The sequence below is a fragment of the Rhododendron vialii genome, chromosome 1a (assembly GCF_030253575.1).
Source record: "Rhododendron vialii isolate Sample 1 chromosome 1a, ASM3025357v1".
NCBI classification, from domain to species: domain Eukaryota; kingdom Viridiplantae; phylum Streptophyta; class Magnoliopsida; order Ericales; family Ericaceae; genus Rhododendron; species Rhododendron vialii.
In genome coordinates, this window is record NC_080557.1 from 16,765,399 (window position 1) to 16,788,858 (window position 23,460).

The window sequence follows — 23,460 nt, forward strand, 5'->3', positions numbered from 1 at the left end:
ACATTTAGTATCAATTTCGTCCCTACCCTTTTAATTTTAACCGATTTCGTCCTTGCCGTTATTTCCCAGACGGAAATTGCTTATGGCGTAACACTCGTTACCAAGGTTCTAAATAGTAGTATACTGACTTGGGTACCGGTTTTTTAATGGGTGCGATACGTACTAGTACCGGATAAATACCGGGTACTACTTAGGATTTGTCACTTTAAGTAATTATGTTTATAAAAAAACTTTGGATTCATTAGGTTGCGTTCTTTTACATTTAACTTTAACTTAACTTATTTTTTCTCTCATTTTAGAACTTAAATGAAAATAAGTTAATTTCATCAATTCTTCTAAACTTAAACTTAATTGACTAACACACTCACAATTACAATATAAGTTAAGTTTAAGGATAGAAAATAAGTTAAGTCAGAAGAATGGACTGAATTAAATATAAAAAAAAAAGAGAGAAGAAGTTGAGTTTAAATTAAGTGTAAAAGAACACAACCTTAGAAAAATCGTCATCTTGGCTAGAAACGTTGTGCGATGGAATTGCCGTAGACATCAGTTGAGGCTGTAGCGTAAAATGAATCAAATATGATAATATACAAAAGATATATGTGGCCCTCAATGTGTGATTTGAAAAAAAAAAAAGGTTAGACTAGTTGTTCCCCCGTTTGATAACAATGATAGATTGGTAAAATTTGTAAGGAGATAGGATTAGAATTGAAATTGATAATGACAAGGGATTAGTAATGAGTTTGTTTGTTTGAAATGAAATTAGATGATGAGATTATTAGTATTATGTTTGTTTAAGATGAGATTAAATAATGACATTAAATTAATAGAAAGAATTGGTAATAAGAAGGGATTGAGACTGGAATATCAATACCATCTCTCCCACGGTATTCCTAATACCCACATTTTGGGGATTCGTAATCCCACCGGCTTGGCAATCCACTCCAAATTAATGAAACCAAACAAAGTATTAGAAAACCTATCACCTTCATAATCCAATTCCATCCCCCAAAACTTTTATCAAACAGCCCCCAGGAGTAGAAAACATGAATTATATATGCATTTATGTGTATAATGCAAATGGCTTTATGTTGAAGAGCTCACACTAGCAAATAGATGGATTTGTACTCCATTTGTCTCAATTTCATGATTACTCCTTGTTTACTATCGCAGTTTAAGCTAAAGTCTTTTCTTGTGTTAAATCGTTGTGGACGTGTTTCTCGATATTGTAGAATGTCTGGCTGAAGCCTGCAAACCGTTTATATACTTCAGACAAAATCCAGTGACAGACCAAATTATACTTTCAACCATTTTTTGCAAACCCTAATCTAATGCAATAGAAGCTCCACAAAATCCATTGATACAGTACCAATATATAACAGATAACAGATTTATAACATAGGAAATAACGAGGGAACAGATTCAGAACATATTTGGTAAATTTGAATTCGATTGAGGAAATTGACGAATGGAGACAACATGATCTATAGATCGCCAACACTTATTGTTTTTTTCCGGCAAAAGTGTTAGGATCCAGGACACTCGATCCATGAAAGTGTCCGGGAAAGAAAATAGATGGTCCAGACTGACGGTACCATGGACCATCCATTTTCTTTCCCGGACACTTTCATGAACAGAGTGTCCTGAACTGTACTAGGAAAAAAGTAATATTCTTTTTTCTTTCTTTCTTTTTGGTCGACACAGGCTCCACCACTTGAAGTCGAGACAAATGATTCTTTATCTGGTTACATTTAACAAAAACCTCGGGGAAATAAGAATCTGATTAAAAAAAATTACTTTCTGCTTCTTTCCCTTATTTTGATTCCATGAGTCTTCTCTACGCTACAAGATACAAAAGCATAAATACACGTATAACCTCCAGCCCCCTTTTGCTTGCCTAATCCACCATTATCTCCAAATCCATGCAACTACATGTGAAGGACTACACCACCAACACTTTGAATGGCAAACTTCTTCTCAAATCCTTCGCGACTGCCAAGTTCTCGGTTTGAAGGCCGAGACCTCAAGCGCCTGACGTTAACCTAAAATATGCGGGTGAAAAGTAAGTAGATGAAAAAAGAATTAGAAATAGAAAGCAAAGATAGCTGCACTATCTAGTGCGCTACTTTCCAATGAACGCAGATGAAGTAGACTTTCCACGAAAACAACAATTTTCAATACAAATGAAGGGTTTGAATGCAGATGCATAAGTGCATAACAATGAGAGGGATTGATGAATAGAACATCTAACCTAGAAGCACGCAGTACTGACCCATAATCCATAAGCACTGTGATCCTTGACTCTGCAACAATAAAAACTTTATGACAACCACAATTTCCCATTTAGCTATACAAAGTACAAAACAAAATACAAGTGGCTTTAGGTAGCCAAAATTGAAATTCATTTTACTGAGGGAAAATAAACCATTAGCACACAATGGTGGAGAGCCTCTGGGGTGACATTTCAGTTGGTCATCATGCATCGTCTTCACACTTTCCTTGTTGAATTTCAAAACAGAAGTGATTTCTGCACTCTTCTTTTTTGTCATTATTCATGCGAATCTACAACATTGTCACTACTTGATTGAATCTAATTCACTTTTCAACGCAAGGGCGGTACATTCATACAAGTACTGACCAAAAAAGGGAACACAAATAGTAAAAAAAGGAGTGAGAATTATTCCCCTTCAAACATCAAATTGACACGGAAAACACAGATCACTTTACGATTCCAAAAAGGGTACTGTACCACTCTTTCCTTGTCACGACCAATGTTTAATTTTGAGTGTTAGAAAAATCATCAAAGGAGCCATAACCCGCGCTGTGTGGGTATCCCAGTGCCCTCCCCCAAAGATAAGATGCTTTACCACTTTGGAGAACCAGAACTCCAGCACCTTTTTTTAATTATATCTTCAATACCAAGCTCTCGACCAGCAATCAAGCCCAAAACACTCTATCAAGCATCAGAATAACCCCCAGTTTTCTGGGTGAGCATCTGCACCAGGAGAGTTATGTTCTACATCTTTTGAGAAAATGGGCAGAACAAACCTAGTAAAATTGTTAAACCGGACCTTAACTCTTGTTGAACCCATTAATATGTTAAAATGAACTGCACAATGCTAACGTTCAGTTTTTACAAACAGCTATGTTTCTGAGATAATGTTGGAGGTCAGGTTCTACCAAATGAATATATCCTTAAGAAACTACTACTTCTGATCCACAACTAATAATTCAAGTATGCTTCACATTGTTTCTCAGTACTCTAAACATGATGGAACAAGCTACCAAGAACTCCAAGAATCGTTCAGTATGTAATCTGTGATATTGAGCAGGTCTGAATTGATGACCTGATTTCAAAAATAAAAACCTGCAGAAGTCGTCTCCTGCAGTGGTAGGAGACTACCTAAACAGGAAAGTGATGAGAGATGAAGTCAAAACAGGTGGGCAGACCAGAAGAAAGAATCTCTGCACACTTAAGTGTCCAGCCAATTCTGAAATGTATCAAGGGTAACCAATGAAAGGCACTTTCGGATTTATACAATCAATAACTCCTCCGAGACACTTTGTGATATTCGTGATCCCAACCAAATGAAAGGTATTAATAACATTATTCTTAAAAACATCGCAGGAAACAACTTGTCAAAACACCTAAACATCTAATCTACAGCATCTACCTAAACGAATCTAACAAACATCTTCAATATTTTTCCCTATGGAAATAACGAGTTTCTGCAACATTAGCTTTATGAACTTATCATTAAGAGTATGGCTATACAAACTAACAAAAGTCAAATTAATTTCCTTCTGACAAATGTGGCCATATAGTGGTTCTTATCGTAATATTAGTGGGGCCCCTGCAAGTACCAGAGTATCGTCATGGGAGTTCACAACTGCAAGTGAGAAAAGTTTGTTTATTTTTGAAGTTCCGATACCATTTTCCATTCACAAAGCGCAATTTAGTGGGACTTAAGGCTCGGCTCTGTTTGGTTTGGTTTGGTAACATCGTAGGATCATCTCAACTGAAGACCAGGGAAACCCAGAGAAGACCCAACGCACCTCCAGATATGCAGTTATCCATGTTATGTTACCGGGGACGGCTGCAAGATTTTAGTACAGCGGTGACAAAAATGTTTTAAAAAGACTTTGTATACAAAACACTATATAAAATAATACATATTTATTATGATTGAAAATTTATGGGGCCTAATTTATTTTGTTTTCTGAGCTATATGATCTACTTACTCACAAACTTAAGTGAATTTTCATTCTCCGACTTTCTGAATCCAAACCTTTTAAGGCAGCAAAAAAATACAAACTTGCTCGCCCCAAATCCCCGATAACAAAGAAGAAATAGAGAAGAACGAGATAAAACAAGCCACCACTCAATCCACAGATAAGAGTAGGGGTGCTGAAAACCACAAAATACTAATTGAATCATGTGCGTTTACAATATATTTCACGCGTGGATCCTCATTGAGCAACACAGGTATGATCCAAAATCTATAATGGAAAACTATCTAGGGCTGTGGTGTCGTAGTGATAAGTTGCTTGGGGTGCCTTGGTGACTAGGACATGAGTTTGAATCTATTAGGTCACATTTAGGGACACTCATGTCAATTGATCGTTGGTCAACATGCCCTAGGTAGGATTAAGGTTTAGCCATGGCTCAAGCCAGTCTTAAGCATTGCTATAGTGCTTGCGGGCTGCCCGTGCTCCCAGGCCAGTGTAGGCCCCTCTAGTCCGACCCCCCAACAACTAGGCTACTTTGGTCGGATTTCCAAGCGCTATCCCCCATCCCACCATATTTTGGTCAGCCAAAATAGCAGGTAGAGAAACCTCAACATACACACTACGATGCAGGTGGTCTGCTACAATTCAACTAGGTATGCCTTGAAAGAAGTGCCAGTTTTGGTGGAGTATAGGCCAGCAGGCCCAGCACATAACCTGAAGTGGGAAGAAACAATGTACTATTGCTTCGGTCTATAAGAGAACAGAGGAGCAGTTTCATGTGCCAGCAGGGGAAAGTTCCAGATTAAGCCTACCCAGCAAAAAAATTATGCAAGGATAAAACACAGGGTAAGAATTCATCACAATGGATTTCCACTTACAGGTATACGTCATCTAGATTGATGTCTTGAAACAGATTGACATAAAACCGAAAGCCATCAGGGCTTACATCTCTGCACAGGAGACCTGCAATAATATTATCATGGTAAAATTGTCAATATGTTCAGCATATTATCAACATTCTCCACAAATAAAAGGACGCAAAAGAAAACATCGCAAAAACATACCCTTGCTCTCAGCAGTTAGCAGATGCTCCTTAGCCATAGCTGGAGCAATCCCCAGCATAATAGCAGCATCACTAGCACTGATCCCAGTTTGGAGGGCTTCAGGCTTCAATGCAAGTGACTTGATTCCCGACAAAACCTATAATTATCAGAGCAACTTGGTTATTGTGGAGTAATCTGCAACAGCTCTTGAGTACAAACTTTAACCTTGGGGGCATGAGTGAGTGCAAGGCCCAGAAAGGGATGCGTATAGCACCGGTCAGAAGATCAAAGAGGACTCACCCCCAGAAGGCGAAGTTGCAGGTTCATAAATTGCAGATAGTAAAAAGACACAGCACATACAAACGTAATATTTGCCGCCACCAATAAATTTTCCCATCCTCAGAGTCAATATCAAAGCGAAGGTTGCCAGACTAATTCATGGGCGGTAAGGATTGCCATGATGCTGACCACAAGGACATGTGCATTTAAATACTGAATGGGTTAATGTTAGTTGCTTCAACCCCCACCACAAACACCACACCCCCCCCCCCCCAAGGGATAAGCAAAAGTGTGCCTCCTCCATTTCACGACTGCACACTTGTTTGTTTAGCAAAAGTTTTTAACAAAAACTCCTTAGATAGCATACTTATCATACCATCGTTATGCAGGTTTACAAAATGCTAGGTGGAGATGTGCAAGAACTACATTCTCCGAGGGGTGATTGATGCAGTAGCTTTGAGGGTAATTATGTCATTTTAGTTTTCCGAGTGTTAGTAGAGTCTTGAGTCTATATATAGATGAGTTGGTCTTTTGCTCTACAATTTAGGAAAACCTGAACACTATTCCCTTCACCCGCCTTGCACTGAAAAGTAAGAACAACACCTCCATATAACTTCTTTGACAAAGCAGCATTCATCTTCCCATTACAAGATTTTGTTCGTATTCTTGAGTCATCTAACTCAAAGAATTGATTGTTGCTACCAAGTCCAATGGACAGAAACCCAACTGAATTTACATTCAACTCTCTACCAAGAAAAGGGAATTCAATAAACCCTCACGAGCTGTCATTGCATCTTCTAGAGACCACTTTAGTGATGCTGCTTCTTTGGGTCCAAGCCCATCCAAAAATTGCAGAGGACTAAATAGCCAAAGTAATGTTCAGGCCCACTTGATTAATGGCATCCACCATTACTCTTTCAACCACCCCGTACAAGTCCTCCAAAGGACAAAGTCTCCACGAAAGTATCTCTCTTTGGACCACACAGTGTTGCAACCATTGCGACTAGATTTTGGACAAAACGCCCGAGAGCAACAACCCGCCTAACAATACCTGACTCAGAGAGCTGCTTTCTTGGAAAAAGAGAATCCTCATATAGGCAAATAAAAGATTCATCATCACACAAAATACTAAGTCCATCCATTTGATGACCAGCATCCCCAGGATCAAGTGCCCATTCCACAATTCAGACTTACTCACTGGACCCACAAAATCACAGAGATAATAGCATTTAAAGTCGGCTATCACCCGAGTGATCACTTGAAGATGTTCAAAATTGATACTGGGGATGCTGGTCATCAAATTGATGGACTTAGTATTTTGTGTGATGATGAATCTCTTGCATGCCTATATGAAAATTCTTTTATTCCAAGAAACCAGCTCAGATATTGTTAGGTGGGCTGTCGCTCTCGGGCGTTTTGTCCAAAATCCAGTTGCAATGACTGTTCGGTCCAAAGAGAGATACTTCCCCGGATACTTTGTCCTTTAGAGGACTTGCTTACTGCCGATGAGAAGTATGAGGTGATTGAAAGAGTAATGGTGGATACCATTAATCAATTGCGCATGAACATTACATTGGCCGGCCCATGATTGGCTATTTAGTCATCTGCAATTTTTGGGTGGGCTTGGACCCAAAGAAGCTACATCACTAAAGCGGTCTCTAGAGGATGTTGGATCAATGACTGCTCGTGAGGGTTCATTGAAATCCCTTTTTCTTGGCAGAGAATTCAATGCGAATTCAGCAGGATTTCTGCAGGGTGCTGGACTTGGTAGCAGCAATCCTTCGAGTTAGATGACACAAGAATATGGACAAAATCTTGTAATGGGAAGATGAATGCTGCTTTGTCAAAGAAGTTATAGGGAGGTGATGTTCTTACTTTTCAGTGCAAGGTGGGTGAAAGGAATAGAGTTCAGGTTTTCCTAAATTGCAGAGCAAAAGACCAACTCACCTATTTATAAACAGACTAAGGACACCAAAATGACATAAGTACCCTCAAAGCTACTTGATGTAGGACGGTTTTAGGACACTCAGAATATTGCGGCCTACAATAAGAATCGTGGTGGTTTTGGATGGGGAAATAGAATATTATTTGGCTAAGTGCGCTTAACAGGAGAAACGAAAGAAGAAGCGAGAGAAGAGACATAGAGGTGCTTCACCCTCGCAAGGGTTAGGCGGTTTCCGCAAGGAAGGACCGCAGCCCAAACCCCAATTACAATGGCCTCAGCCTTGTAAACTCAATTCATTAATCAACTCTATTCCAAATGAAAGATTACATCTCAATTTATAATCCATGGGAAAGACTCTTCTAATTCCTAGAACTCCAAATGAAATGAACCTAATTAATAAATACATCCAAAAAGATATGTGAATGAACCTAGATATAAATGCATACATTGTATCTACTAACGTGTTTAATGCCTCTAGATGAATATTAATGCAAGCACTAAATTAATGATGACCCTTTAACTAACAAACTACTATGGATGACCCTTGATCTACCAATCCTTGTACGAACCATGCAGCTCTTGATTAGAGTCTCTGCAACTAGCAAAATACCCTAATCTAGCAATTTATTAGTTTTTGTTGTCCTCATCACTACGGCATCAGTGACACCATCATATAGTTTTTGATATCATCTGAACAAGTTTGAAAGTTGTATTTGGTCAAACCCTCCCTCCCTCCCCTTCCTGAAGCCCCACTCCAAGGACAGGTTAAGAGTTAACATATTGAACAGCATCACACTAACTTTGTCCCACCCCCCAATGAACAAGAAAGGCGTGCCTTTTGCTTCTTGTTATGCCTTAGTTTCAGGACGCCATACGTTCTTATTTGGTCACAACTAGCCAGTTGTTGAAAATATTCCTGGATTATTATCAAATGAAACAATATATTTTCCCAGATTAATCAACTTCACACGACCTTCAATTTATCATAACATGTACATTTATCACCCTCAAGGACTTAAAGAACAAAACGGCCAGGTAAGTAACTAGAATATGGTTACCAAATTTTTATCTGTCATTCTTGGTTGAACTTCAGATATACCTTCCACTAGTATATAGGGGCAAATAATTATCTACTCCTATTCTGGCTTACATGTAAACTATAATTAACTTATAAATGCAAAAGGATGCACGCATCACAGAGGTTTATAAGATCTCAACCTATCCAGTAATCTGAGCAAGAACTACATGCAATAAGCAGGTTTCAACTTCTGGGAAGAACATACTCACAAAGATTGGATGGCCCATTGGCCCTTTTTCACACAGCTTACATTTCTTTGTTGAGATGTTTGCAGATGTTACCAATGGTATCTTTGGCTATTCGCCATGAAACAGAAGCCATGGTTTTAAATCCTCTCAATTAGATTATGATTAGTGTCATATTGCAATTATTAGCGTATCATTATTGTTATTATGAACGTCTGAAATAACCATCAAAACAATGTTGTTTCCTTCCTCTCTCATACTTCCTGTGCATCCAAAAAACAAGGAAAGGCAGTTTTCCCCACGCTAACTCCTCCATACCTCACACTGCCTTATTGTCAAATGTTCCAGCATCTCACCATATGCATTTCGTGACAGGATACTTGTACCTCTATCTGACCACGAAAGTTTCAAGGCAAAGCACGAGAAATACTTTTAGAAACATGGTATATACTTGATTCCCACCTTCAATAGTTGTTACTCAACAAATTTCTCAATCAAGTTGTGGTTTCATTAAGTAACTCTAACATATGACCTATATTTGTGGCAAACAAGAAAGCTAGCTTTGTTCAGAAAGATGTGATGCCACAAATACCTTTTTTTTCTGGAAAACCACCTATATGACCCACCTAGGAGGGGAATAATGAACAAATTTCTTTTACTGGATGTGCAGTCATGGACAACCCACAAGGCCTTCTACATACCTAAGAGAAAAACCAAAGCAGGTGAACTACAGAAAGATGTGCCCTCACGGGCCTCACCTAACCACATGCAAGCACTGCATACTTTGTTCTTCATTTCTTGGAATCGCACTTCATAGTTTATTTGAACAACCATAAATTAGACCAGCCACATCTTCCCCATTTGAAATTTCATGGCACAACAAACTCAAAAGAACGAGCATAAACTAACCTATGAGCCCCAAATTACATCAACTGCAATATATCTCAACCCCAAAAGGTAACTAAAATTTCCATATTGGATGACTTGCTTCATAAAACAAATTAACAATTGCTGCACTTCAACTAGGGCATTCCATTGTCTAAAAAACACTACCTTATTTACATTTTATACCTCGTACAATTTGATCCATCTAAAAGAAACTGTTATGGCTCATTAAAAGGGAAAATATGTAGACGAAATGTTTGCCGATTCTCAGGTGCTGTGGTTATGAAGGCTGGGAACGCCTTAGTAGCAAATAGTCAAAGGATATCTGTGGCACAAGCAACAGTCAGAATTCTGACTTCATTCAGTTGCAATAGGCGTATGGAGAAATCTAAGGAAACTTAATGAGCAGGGTGACTCAGTGCCAGGGTCACAAGGGATCTACACCCTCTGTCCGCATAGTTTGTTCATTTTCACTATTTTGGCCATCAAACAACATATTCTATATTTTCCGTTCACAATTTATTTATTTTTTCTTTTGATGAGTTTGAAAACGTGGTCATCAAAAGACAATTTATATCGTTGTACAAACTCTCCCAGGGCTTGGGGTAGGGGCTACTAGTTGCATGGGTGGAGCACCTGCAAAAGGTGGCACAAGTTTACACCATTCAAGCCCCCACAAAGCCATCCTCGCCTATGGGAGCTTTGAACCCTCAACCCCAACGTGGATAGCATGGACTTATGTCAAACTCACAAATTAAAAGACAAATTAGATATTAGCAAATAAACTCCTGCTACATAAGCGACGAACTTACAAATGGCTTATGCACCTTGGTCCTTACATCCAGCGCACAACAGATTTTATTTTTTTTCAAAAAGAAAATGTTTGGACGGTTGCAGACCTGAATGAGACGTCAATACTACGCTATTCTGAACCTTGATGAGGGAAGCCTTTGATAGAATGCAGTCTATCCATTATAATTCAAGCAAAAGTAACAAGAAAATCACAAACACAGTTTTCATATATGAATAACACGCTCTGGCACATATATTCTTGCTCCTGCTGCTCATTTCCGTGACATAGGTATGAACCACAAACCAGTGGCAAGTAACCAATAGTTGAGTAGTCATCCCTATAAATTTATATTTCATTTATTCTTGATGTGAAGAGACTACTTGCCACCTATTTAAACTAGACTAGAAAAATTATGCAACCGAACACTTCTTCAGTCATGAGTCCGCAGACCCACTCACAGAGACACAAAATAGGAAAAAGATGGGGCGTGCGAAAAATACAAACAGCATATACCATAAGAAAATAGAACTTAGGTGCGGTGAAAAAGATTACCTTCTCGTCATTGTATGACTTGTTTTGGATGACCATGACACCACTATCAAACTTCCGGAGCATTACTGGACTGTTCAACAAAGTGGAGTATAATAAACAACTTACATAGCTTAAGGCCTGAGCTTAGGATTAAGAAAATGCATTAGCCAAGGATGGCAATACTTGATAATATTGCATCATAATCCCAGTTTCTCCTTAAAGACGCCCCATACGCAACACTTACACATCAGCATTCTTCCAAAGAGAACACGCTTGCAATAAATCCTCAGGTGAGATCAGTTCTGCACCAAAGGATACCACAAATGAAATGAAGGACTTCCAAATTGAAACCAAAATGATGAGAGATAAGACAATTATTGCAGACCTGTACCACGTGCACGATTGAAGACACAATAAATATCTATTAGATTGATCATTCCTCCAGATCTCTCCAATGAGATTTTGACAAAATCTGCCAACTAAGGACCAAGAAGAAAATGTCACAACAGAAACTGAAGGAAAAAGGAAAACCTATTTCCAATTAGTTATGATAACACCATAAACAGTTCCCATTCCAACTTCAAAGTAAAGACGTAATGTTTCATGCAAATGTTCGGCACAGGTTCGACAAATGTATGCCCTGTGAAGGAACCTAAATGAAAACTTAACAGAAAATAAATTGGCACTGACAAGAAATACTGAGCAAGCTATATATGCAACCTATTTGGAAACTAATTCCAAAGACACTCTGTAAATATGCAGAAAGCAGTAGTAGTATTTGGGTTGATTCCTTATCTGCTTAGGTCTCTCTCTTTTCTCTCTCTCTCTAGAAACAGAACCAGAGGAGAAGAAAAAGAGAACAAAACCTAGGGCTTCTACGCTTGGGGGGAGGTGCTTCCTCTCTCCTCCTCCCCCAGGAGTTCCTCCTCTATATTCAAAACGATAGGCAAGTAACATGAGGTAGTTGGCGGCGATGCTAGATGCTGCAATCGATGTTATGGGTTTCGACATCCGGGTTTCCTCAGATCGTTTTTGGGGGTCGAATCGACGGCTTCACGGCAATCAACAACGGGGCGTTCGGACGGCAACGAGATCGGCCTTGGTAAGGTTCTTCGGTTCTTCTGTCTTCTCCCTCTCCCTCTTTTTTTTCGACCCCCTTTTCCCCTGTTGTGCCGCATATTTCCTTTCTTGCCGTCTTCACGCTTTGGCTCTCCTCGTCTCGGCTGTGTTTCTATTCAAGGATCTGCCGGCCTAGTAGTTACCTGCGCTTTTGCCTAACGGCGAGGCAGATCGGATCGGTTTGGGAGAATGGCCAGCGGCCTCCTGCCGGTATCTGCTGTTGAGGGATCCAGTTTTCGCCTAACGGCTAAGGTTGAGTGCTCGCGTCTGAGTTTTTGGGCTTCCCTCCGTCTGTTCGTGTCCAGTGGTGGTAGCGTTTGGTGCTCGGAGGTTGTCTGGATCGGACGGCACGGCGGTGGGTTGGTGGTTAGGCTGATGTTGTGGTAGCAGATGGAAGGCAGGAATTTGAAATGTACAGTAGTTAGGATTAGGGTTTGGGGTATTCCTTGGGCTGAGCTATATTGTAATATCTGGGCTTTTTGGCCTTTTTTCTAAGGCTTTGTTCCCTTTTGTGGTGTTTTTGGGCTTCATTGTAATATTTTGGCTTTTAGGCCTATAGGTGTATGGGCTTGTTCCCATTTGGATGTACTCCAACTTTTGGTTGGATTCCCTTCCCCCCTTCCCTTAATAAAATGTTACTCTTGCCTATCAAAAAAAAATATGCAGAAAGCAACGAATATAAAGCTCTGAAATTGCAAGGTAGGAGGACTCCAACTTATAATCAGAGCATTTTAGAGGGACAACAGAAAGTCCTTCCCTATTTGTATTTACTTCAGTAGAACTCAAAGAAGAAAAAGCATGATTTGTGGTATGATCTAACTACATGCCTCCACAATAAAAGGGTGGACCCAAGGGTTTCCGTAGCTCCCTTGTCGAAGCGCAGACAGGTGCACAAATCAAGTCCCCCAATAACGTATGTTACATGTAAATTGATTTTCATGAAAGCAAATAAGCAATAATACACACTTTCTTCCACTTTGGATGAAAGTCGGGATGCACCAAGATCATGTTTATTCAATCTCTAATATCATAATCAAGCACTTGTTATGCATTTGCTTGAATTTGCACATTTTGCAACCCACATATGAAAGCGTTATAGGTTTGCTTGGCCAGTGATAACTCTCGGTTGGACAATCATATTCGTTCAGGAGGGTGGGTTGGGTAACATGGCCTTCTGAAGATTCCAAAAATCCCTAGTGCATCTATAGCAACGGCTTCAGGACTGAAATTATAGGAAAAGTACCTAGACCATGACCATAAGCACGCCAATCAAACCATTGTCTCATCATAATACGTTCATGATGTAGTATGTAGTAAGGGTACCTATGTCATTTTGTGCTCTTAGTAGTAAGGGGTCTATATATATGTGTTGGAGTCTCTTATTTGGTAGCTTTTATCATTTTGAACAAATATATTATGAAAAGCTAGTCTCTTTTGTATCCCATTTGGGAGTTTCTCTCTCTACATTATCTATGGGTATCTTTGGTTGCATCATTTGGTATCAGAGCTTCTAGGCTCAATCCCCACTGTTCATCTTGCCGGAGACTTCACCGGAAACCTAAATCTCGCCGGAGCTCCCAAATCACTCCAAATCCTCAGATTTATCCAACCCAACACCTTATACTTCGATTTCGACCCTATTCAGACCTGAATTGAACCAAAAACCTTCGGATCTGACCTGTTCGAACCTAAATCAGCCATTTCGGGACTGTTCAAGCTCGATTCAGAGCATTTCGAGCAAGACCCAATCATTTCGAGTCTTGTTCTACCTGTTTCGGACTTCAAACAGCTGATTTTGACAACACCCAGCCTTGTTCGAGCTTGAATCTGTCATTTCAGAACTCAAATCGAAGTTTCAAACCCAGATCTGCCTGTTTCGGACCATTTCGGAGCTGCTACAGTGATTTCGGAGCCTGCTACAGTGATTTCGGAGCCTGCTACAGTGATTTCGAGACTTCTACAGTGATTTCAAGCCTACTCCGTGGGTTTTCGGACCGATTTCAACCCATTTTTGCTGATTTTAGACCAGATCTATGGTGGGTAAGTGTCGAATCCTTATTTTCTTTGCTGGGTTGTTGCTAGATTGCTCCGTAGTTGTCGATTCAAGTATGATTACTGTTGATTAAGTGTTTTGGGGTTTGTTTCTGTTGAAATTGGTAGCTGAGTTGACTGGATTTTCATTTTTTGGGGTGGATTTACTTGTTTGGAGTTGAATTTGGGTATTGTCATGGCTTATCGGGCTAGAGGTAGAAGAGGAGGAAGAGGTAGAGGCTTTGTGGTGAACAATGGTGAAGAGAATGAGTTTGGCAACCAAAACCATGAGATTCAAGAGCTGAGACAACAAGTTGCTACCCTAACGGCGATGGTGCAAGGCTTGCAAGTGTCGCGTGCGGGTAGTGGAGGGTCCGAGGACTCTCAAAGTCACTTTGACAATCCTTTTGGTGATCTGAATTGGCGTAGGCCACCTTCCACTCACTCTCCTTATAGGTGGGAGAAGAACATCAAGATTGAACTTCCCGAGTCCAATGGAAGTCTTAATCCGGATGAGTTTGTTGATTGGATAAATAAGGTTGAAAGAGTGTTTGATTATGGAGATGTCTCCGAGGAGAAGAAAGTGAAGTTAGTGGCTATCTGTCTCAAAGGAAGAGCTTCCGCTAGGTGGGAGTAATTGCAAGGAACTAGGCTACGAAGAGGAAAAGGAAAGATTAGAGAATGGGAGAAAATGAAGAAGAAACTCAATGAGCAATTCTTGCCTTTCAACTATATGCAAAACCTCTACAATAATTTGCATAATCTCAAACAAGTTGGAAGTGTTGATGAGTACACAGAGGCTTTTCATCAACTTATTGCTAGAGTTGATTTGAATGAAAGTGAAGATCAAATGGTTGCAAGGTACATAAGTGGGTTGACAATCACAATCCAAGATGCCCTTGCTATGCAAACTTTGTGGACTGTTTCGGAAGCTTACAATCGGGCCTTGGTGGCCGAAAAGCAAGAAAAGATGAAGTTTTTTAGATCCGAGCAGCAAAAGGAAGCCGGTTCCCCGTCCGGGCAGCCCTTCTACACCTCTTTTCAAGGTGGTTCTTCTTCTAATGGCGGTCAAGTTGGTCCTCCGGGGTTTGATAACCAAAATCGTGGGGATAAAGCTTCAGCCTCTGCTCAAAACCACCCTCAATCCGGTGTTTCGGGGGCTCGAAAACAAGCCCAAAGTGGGGGATTCAAATGCTTCAAGTGTGGGGAACCGGGTCACAAGTCTTCGGATTGTCGAAAAGCTTCCAAACAAAGCACTTTTTAGTGAAGTGGAGAAAAGTTATGATGATATTCCCTTGTATGATGATGTCGCTTGTGAAGAGATTGGTGGTGACTTGGAAGAGGACGTGGGTCTTTCACTTATGATCAAGAGGACTCTCCTAACACCTAAGCAAGATAATGATAAAGATTGGTTGCACGCCAACATATTCTATACTACTTGCAACATAGAAGGGCATGTTTGCGACATGATCATTGATAGTGGGAGTTGTGACAATATGGTATCTCAAGAGGCGGTTGACAAACTTCAACTCAAAGTGGAAGAGCATCCCGATCCTTATGTTCTTTCTTGGTTCAAAAGGGGAAATGAAATCAAGGTGAACAAGAGGTGCTTGGTGTCCTTCTCCATTCAGCAAAAGTACTTTGATGAAGCTTGGTGTGACGTGATACCTATGGACGCTTGCCATATCTTACTTGGCCGTCCATGGCAATACGACCGCGATACTCTTCATGATGGAAAGCGGAATACCTACACCGTGCATAAGGATGTGCAACAAATCACCTTCTTACCCATGACGGAGAAGGTAACTACAAAATCTCATTATTGCCCGATGTTATTTGCTTCTAAGAAACTTCCTCCAGTTAATTTGGGTATGATGGATTTCCCCAAAACCACCAACAAGCTCTTGAAAGAGGATGATATTGTGTTTGGTCAAGAGTTGACAATGAGGGAAAAGTTTGGGAGTGACTTTGAAGATTTTCCTATCTATGACGAGTATCTTGATGACGACGAAGGGTTTGAGGATGTGGAGCATGTGGTAAAAGAAAGCCATAGAGGTGCATTGGATTCATATTCAAAGTATGAGATTGTGGGAGATCCTCCAATCCTTGAAGACCTTGTAGAGCCAACGGGTGTGAATTGTTTTCAAGTTTTGCCTTCCGCGTTCCCCCCGATGCATGATATACAAGTTTGTGAAGAATTGGTGACCAAACTAAGCTTCATGGGACAACTTGAAGATCCCTTGGGAATGGTCTTCACTCAAGAAAGTCTTGGGTACGACGTTTTCCTTGTCTTTGAATCTTCAAATGGCGACTGGTCAAGGTACTTTTGGGGAGGATGTCTTAGAAAATACCTTGATGTAGCTTTGCCTTGTTTAAGGCATGCCAAGTGGATTGCTTACTCGCACACAAGCATGGATGCGGTGGACATGCAAAAAACAAGCTCATGTTTAAGATTGGATATGCTATGAGGGTCGTGTTGGGTCGAAGCACTACAACCGTAACTTGAGGACAAGTTTCTTTTTTAGTAGGGGAGTATGATGTAGTATGTAGTAAGGGTACCTATGTCATTTTGTGCTCTTAGTAGTAAGGGGTCTATATATATGTGTTGGAGTCTCTTATTTGGTAGCTTTTATCATTTTGAACAAATATATTATCAAGAGCTAGTCTCTTTTGTATCCCATTTTGGAGTTTCTCTCTCTACATTATCTATAGGCATCTTTGGTTGCATCATTTCCCCTCCCCATTTACCACCCACACTGCTGCTTGCACAAACTGATCCATTTGATCGAGTACAATTTGGTGGCCTAGAATCTAATTCAGGTGTGCAGCCACCTTGAATTCTCGATATAGACGAAATTGTGGTGGCAACGCCAATGAAAGATTTTGCAGTAGTGGTCTCAGTAATACTACTTGATGTTTGGAAAGACAATGACAACCCCAGGATAAAATACTTTGCAATCCCAAAGGAAGTTCACCTTTAGTTGGCGAATACAATGAATACCATGTGCGTTTAGCACCAAATTCCACTTATTCAAATGTAGAAGGTTCCCCTCATCATGCACTTGGCTCTCCTTTGTTGGTCCTAATATGGCTTTTGCTTTGTCTAATTGTACCCCTGCATGGTGGAAACAAGTGGAGAGCTTAATTCACATCGTCTGGAACAAGTGAAGTGCTGGTTACGTAGTTTCTTCATCAATGTAATGTTGAATTCCTACTGCCGCAAGCGTCGCCATAGAGGATGTTGAGCTCCCTGTTCTTCTCTAGTTTTTTCAGTTTTTCTATGTTTTGGCTAGTGGTGTTGTGAAGATAATGATTTATGAAGTGTGGGTACAATGACGTCTGCACTCAAATTATTAGGCTTGTAATTAAGCGTATCATTACTTGTTAGTTATTGTATTTTCATATCAAGTCCATGCTCACTACTCAACTAGCTTTTTTTAGTATGACAACATCTTACTTTTATGATAGTTATGATAATGGAAAGATGTGATGTGGTAGCTCCTAACAAGAAAATGTCAAATTTTAAAAATGAAAGCACACTAACAAGTACTGACGCTCTAAATTACAAGCCTAATAAATTGAGCCTAATTAAACCCTTCACTAAAGGGTTTTAGGTTGTGGTGATTATGCATCGTCGTCTTCGACTCTTTGCAGTGCCCCCAGACCAAAGCACCGGAAAACTTAAAAACTAATGAAGAACAAAGAGCTCAACATCCTCAATGGCGGCACCAAGCAGAATAGGAATTCAACAATACATTGATGAAGAAACTGCATTACAAGCACTCCACTTTTTCCAACATGCATGGAAACAATTAGACAAATGCAAAAGCCGTATTACGACAGAGGATAGCTGAGTATGTGAGGAGGGTGAACCAATTACGTTCAAACAAGTGGATTCCAGTGCTCTACGTACATGTTATTGATTATATTTGCCAACAAATGACCAATTTCCTTTGTGATGGCAAGCATTTTATCCAGGGGACGTCATTGTATTTACAAACATACAACACAAGTAGTATTATCGAGGATTACCAACTATGTAGTAGAGTAACAAAAACAACTATGTACTATTAGAACTACAATTGCATAAGTATCAAGGCTCGGTGAGACATACCCAGATTACCAACTATGTAGAGTAACAAAAACAAACTGTCAACCCACAAGACGGACTCCTCCATGTGATGGAAGAATCTAATATTTGTGGCAAGCGACTAAGCCTTCATTCTTTGCTTTCATACACATCCACACCTTCAACTGGCCATTACCCCTTCCACCTCTCCATTTTGAAACCAGGCAAACCAAAAATTTGACTCCACAATGCAGAGAGTGGAGGATAACTTCGGAAATCAACTCCCCATCACTCTTGCACACGCAATACCAAGTATCCAAAACATATGCTTCTTTGTGGACTGCCTTCCACAAAGAAGCAATCTCTGTAGGTGGCTCCAAGAACCAAATAAGCAAATACCCTTCCACGAAAAATCTAGCCCTTCCAAAAACTACCAGTGATGCTTCACTTTTTACCATTGACTCCATCTTGTATTCGCCTCCAAAACAAACCCACATGCTGAACTCATAAAGCCTCTCCCCAAGTGAAAGGCAACTAACTACGGACCATGAAGTCACGAAACCTCCACTAAGATAAAAAGCCAGTGCAATCCAGTGATCTACTAATCCCAAATTTATCAAGAAAAGTGATGGTATATTGGAAATCTCTTTGAAGAACGAAAAATCTGCCCCTCTCATCATTTCTATTGACCCAAATCTGCTTGAACCTAGTCTCTGCATCCCATGGATGATGAGGGCCAACCTGTTAAAGAATTCAGCTTTAACAACAAATTATTTGATGTGTGTGAATGCATTTTGTACTAAATGTCATCACAGCCTTTGTATTGATCTTTCTATGAATACGGACTACCCAAAGAAGGGGAAGATATATACTGAAAACCTTTCGCAAGAAAGGTATAAAGGGGGCAATCCAGAGGTTGGACTTCTTGGAGAACCAAAGGCTGATCCTTTGTCATTCCAACCTTTAGACTGCTATGTAACCCCCTCCTTACACATGGACAAAGTCCAATTTTTCCTCCAGAATAGGAAAAATCTTCTGGAGCATGGTACACATACATGGAAGATTCTTAATCCTACTTATAAGAATGCTAATGTGACAACCCATCCTATCACAGCTGCAGACACCAAACTCAATCAGTAGCCAGAAAATGCACTTGCTTAGACCCGTATGCTCATTCATAAGAGCATAAATCCTAGACTACTCCGAGCTACGATGGTACTCCTTATTGTAGTCGAATCCGTCCAGATTAGAACAACCAACTTGGAACATCAAAAGTATTCTCAAATTGACATTGAAAATCGACACCACTCTTCAATTGGTAGCAAATGTTGCACCTACTCAATCTAAACTTCTCTTCTCAAAAACAATAGTTGTACCGTGTTATTCAAGGTAGCAACCTATTGACTCAACTCTCCAATGTCATTCCACTCACAATTTGGGTTGTCATCATCAAAACCGTCACCATTGTTCACCACAAATCCTCTACCTCGATCACCTCTTCCTCCTTCTCTAGCTCTATGAGCCATCTTTCAACATCAATTTCCACAAACTCATATTCGAACAAGCAACAATCAACCTCTAAATGAATGGAAAGAAGCATAACCCCCTCTCGATAATCGTTAGCCAAGAATTGAGCGGATGTGGAAATACATTTCTTTGATTTGCTGGTGTGCACATGCAGTGCCCTCTTGGCACCTTCCCCAATTTAATGACTCATAGATAGAAATAGAAATAGAACATCAATCATAGATTACAGCATTTAAGCCATTTTATAAGTTTTTTCAACTCAGTTCTTATATCACACCCCAAGATCAAGGCAATGAGGAGAAATCACTTTGCATGTTTTACAGATACGAGTAATTAATTAGACAATAAGAGAACTTCAGTCAAATAAACTGTTTAAGGAGACAGAAGAGTACCTGACGCGACAACTGCTGGTGATATAAAGCACCAGCAGACTCTTTTGTGACTGGGGATGCAATACCAACACTCAGTAACCAATCTTGCATCTCTTCTTTGGAAACCATCTCGTCCTCATCATTTGCTACACTGGCTTGATTATTTGAACCTGATAAAAGTTTTAGCCTCATCGTTTCTGCAAGCATAACCATCTCTTTGGCCTTGCTCTGCAAAACACAAGAATTTTTTAGCATTTAAAGATAGTGACCGAACATAACAGAAACTTCTGACCAAAGCATGGCGCACCTTTAATTAGCAATTTGATCAACGAGGAAAAATCATAAACATTAACTAAATTTAAAAAGGTGGACTAAATCCATTAAACACTGGTATTGCAAAGGAAAAAAAAATTCAAGACTGGAGAGAGGTAGATAGATAGATAGATAAAAAAAAATTTGAAAGAAAACTTAATGGGGACCATGCGCAGAGGGATGGGTTGCTTTTAGAGACCAAAAGAGAACAGTCATTGTGATAGGGAACTCACTAAAATTGCTTTAGGTGATTTTCCCAAGTTTGAACAGTCTTTTTCCTCAATTAAAAAACAAACAAACAGAGTATCGTTGCTGTAGGGATGGAAATCTTGACCTACTCTTGCAGACCCTGCCCACCCGGAGTCCAGACCGACGCACACAGACTAGGACAGCTGGTTCCCATTTTTCCCACTCTGGTTTAGGAAAAAATGGAGAATCCGGTCAAGGAAAGGCAGAGGAAAATCTTAAGCGCCATGCCCCTATCCCTTCGGTATTAACATTTTAACCTTGTTTGTATCCTACAGTATTTGGGATAGAATATAAAGTATATAATCAGATGATGTTCTCCGACAGTAAGTATGCAAGGAAATGTGGGACAACTTGTAGACAGGTGACGACTTCCTTCCATGTACTGATTAGTTGTTTAAGATTCTCTCACAGACACAAAAGTTCTCTCATATGTGAGCAGGTTGTCAGACACTAACAGGCACTCTGGTCATGCAACTAAATAGGATAAACAATTGGGATATTACTAATACTGCCACAGAGATGTACAATAAGCCCTTCCCAATCATGGAACCAACAAAAAGCAAAAGAGAAAAACAGAGAGGAACAATAAGCCGCTCTGGTGGATCATATACCGTCTGTAATGCTCTAGACTCTCGAGGAGTTAAGGTACTCTTAAGATGCAAGTCTTGAACCTAAATATCCAAATTGAAGACTGAGGTTTGCAAATTTTCTAAAACAATCAATTGAATTAGTTGAAGTCTCAACACACTGTACTTTTACCAACCTCAAACATAATGAATTATGATGGACAGACAACATCAGAAAATTGTCTGCCAATTGGATATTTAGTTTCCAATAAAAGCCTAAACAGTTCAAATTCGACTAAAAATTGACTTTCCACAAGGTTAATTCGATGTGGAGCTAAAAGGCGTACCATGAGAGCATTCAAGTCCTGAAAAGCATCTTGCAAGCTTTTATCAGTGCTCTCCCACATCTCTTGTTCCTTCCTCAGTATCCCGGAAACTCCAACAACTGGCATTCTCAATCCTCCTCCTCCAGAACTCGACCCACCATCAAATTTTCCTGAACCTGACCCACCAGAAGTACTCTCCCAAGCTCTCCCCCTCCACGCCTCCAAAAGTTTCCCCAAAAGCGAATCAGGGTCGGAGTTCTTACCCCTCAAGACAAGCGTGATCACCATAGACCCCGTTCCTCTCTCGTCCACTCTTCCTTCGGATGCAACTGAGACCTGATACCAGGGACGGACACAAAATTTGAGTATTAGGCGAGGGAACACTACAAAGAAAATTTGGAACATATGAAGATGAAATCAATGATGCCATTACATATTGCATAAATACTAATCAAAAAAGTTATCATACATACTTTATGATCAACCTATACATGCAATTATAAAGATAGGATCATGCATAACTACATAAATGCATACTGTTCATCCATATCTATTTCAAAAGCAAAATACAAAACCTAGTGTCCTACCACTATGTAAAAGTAAGAATATAAAATTATGGTCGATGCTCTTTCGTTGTGTAAAATGCATTTATATTGGAACTTGGATGCGTGGGTGTAAGGTTTTGAAACAAAACATTGGATTTTACTGTAAAATGCATTTATATTAGCACTTGGATGGGTAGGCATAGGGTTTTGAAAGAAAACATTGGATGGGCGAATCTATATAGTTTTACAAATTTTAGAGAAAAAACCACCACAATTATGAAGAAAATTTAAAAATTGCTCTATCACTGTGTAAAAGGTGAAATATTCGATAGTTTGGGAGTACATTCACATGGTGCTCCAAACCACCCACAACCACATTCTCGTGGGGTCCACGACTAAGTGTATAGCCCACATAAATGTGCTTCTAGAGTGTTCTGGACTCTGGAGGGAGCACCACATGGCAGTACTCCTGGACTACTAGATAATTACTCGTGTAGAAGTTAGAATCTAATTGAATTTCTGTTTGACCGGAAGAAGAAGAAGAAGTTAGAATCTAATTATTCATCAAGTAAAATGCATTTATCATAGAACTTGGATGGGCAGGTATAGGGTTCTGAAAGAAAACATTGAGGGAGCGAATCTACATAGTTGCACATAAAAACTACAACTATGAAGAAAATTTTAATCTGGATAGGGCAGTCGTCCGGACTCATCTGCCCTTTCTACTGTACTTGCCTAGAACCGAACCCTAGGGCTGAAGTAAATATCTTCGTCCAAAAAAAATTAAATACTCCAATTTTATCACCGCTAAACAAAAATTCTGTAGCCGCCCCTGACGAGCGAATCTACATAGCTTCACATTAAAACTATTAGCAATTATAAGAAAGTTTAGAACTTGGGTAGGGCGGGCTCAGCCGCCCTTTGGTTGGTCCATACTTGCCTGGAACCGAACCCTAGGGCTGGAGAACATGGTCTTGATCACCGACTTCTTCTTATGATTAGAAGAGGAGGAAGAGGAGGAGAAGACGTGGGAGACGGCGGCGAGAGGGATGGCGCATGCGGTTGCGCCGTCGGAGGGGATCCAGAGAAGGCGGTGGGTGGTGACGATGAGGAGTCCGGATTTGAGGAGAGGGAAACTAGTAGGGTTGTCTTCGCACTCGACGTCGACGGAGGAGAGGAGGGAGCATTCCACCTCACCTTGCTGGAGCACCGGCCGGCCGCTCCCCGTGAGTTCGGCCGCAGGTAACCACTTCCCGGCCATTGAAAGAGAAGAACAGAAAACGAGAGCAGAAATTAGGAGAGACGGAGAAGAACACGACGGAGGGGAATTTTCACTTAGGCTCTGTTTGGAACTAGAGGAAAAGAAAAGAAAAGAA

The 23,460-nt window shown here is 40.2% G+C and overlaps 1 protein-coding gene across 2 annotated transcripts; it reads right to left on the minus strand.

Moving 5' to 3' along the window:
* Window positions 1–1,714: 1,714 nt before the first annotated feature.
* LOC131323585 (vacuolar protein sorting-associated protein 36) lies at window positions 1,715–23,460 on the minus strand. 2 transcript variants are annotated; one of them, XM_058355449.1, is made up of 10 exons: window positions 23,025–23,460; window positions 21,561–21,875; window positions 20,108–20,314; window positions 11,355–11,448; window positions 11,214–11,271; window positions 10,991–11,060; window positions 5,295–5,430; window positions 5,109–5,193; window positions 2,252–2,303; window positions 1,715–2,042 (listed from the first exon to the last, which is right to left on the minus strand). In XM_058355449.1, the coding sequence occupies exons 1-9, from the start codon at window positions 23,343–23,345 to the stop codon at window positions 2,252–2,254; spliced, it is 1,338 nt and encodes a 445-aa protein (XP_058211432.1). In that variant the 5' UTR covers window positions 23,346–23,460; the 3' UTR covers window positions 1,715–2,042. The 2 variants fall into 2 exon arrangements, with proteins under 2 accessions (XP_058211432.1, XP_058211424.1); XM_058355441.1 differs by lacking the exons at window positions 1,715–2,042; window positions 2,252–2,303 and adding an exon at window positions 3,389–3,491.

Bases quoted from the DNA above. Each gene is read 5' to 3' on its own strand.
- LOC131323585 (XM_058355441.1), bottom strand. From the start codon at position 23,345: ATGGCCGGGAAGTGGTTACCTGCGGCCGAACTCACGGGGAGCGGCCGG. The intron at 11,272-11,354 runs GTCTGCAATAAT...CCTTTGGTGCAG, and splicing joins CAATCGTGCACGTGGTACAG to AACTGATCTCACCTGAGGAT. The intron at 3,492-5,108 runs GTAAGTGGAAAT...GATACATTTCAG, and splicing joins AATCTAGATGACGTATACCT to AATTGGCTGGACACTTAAGT.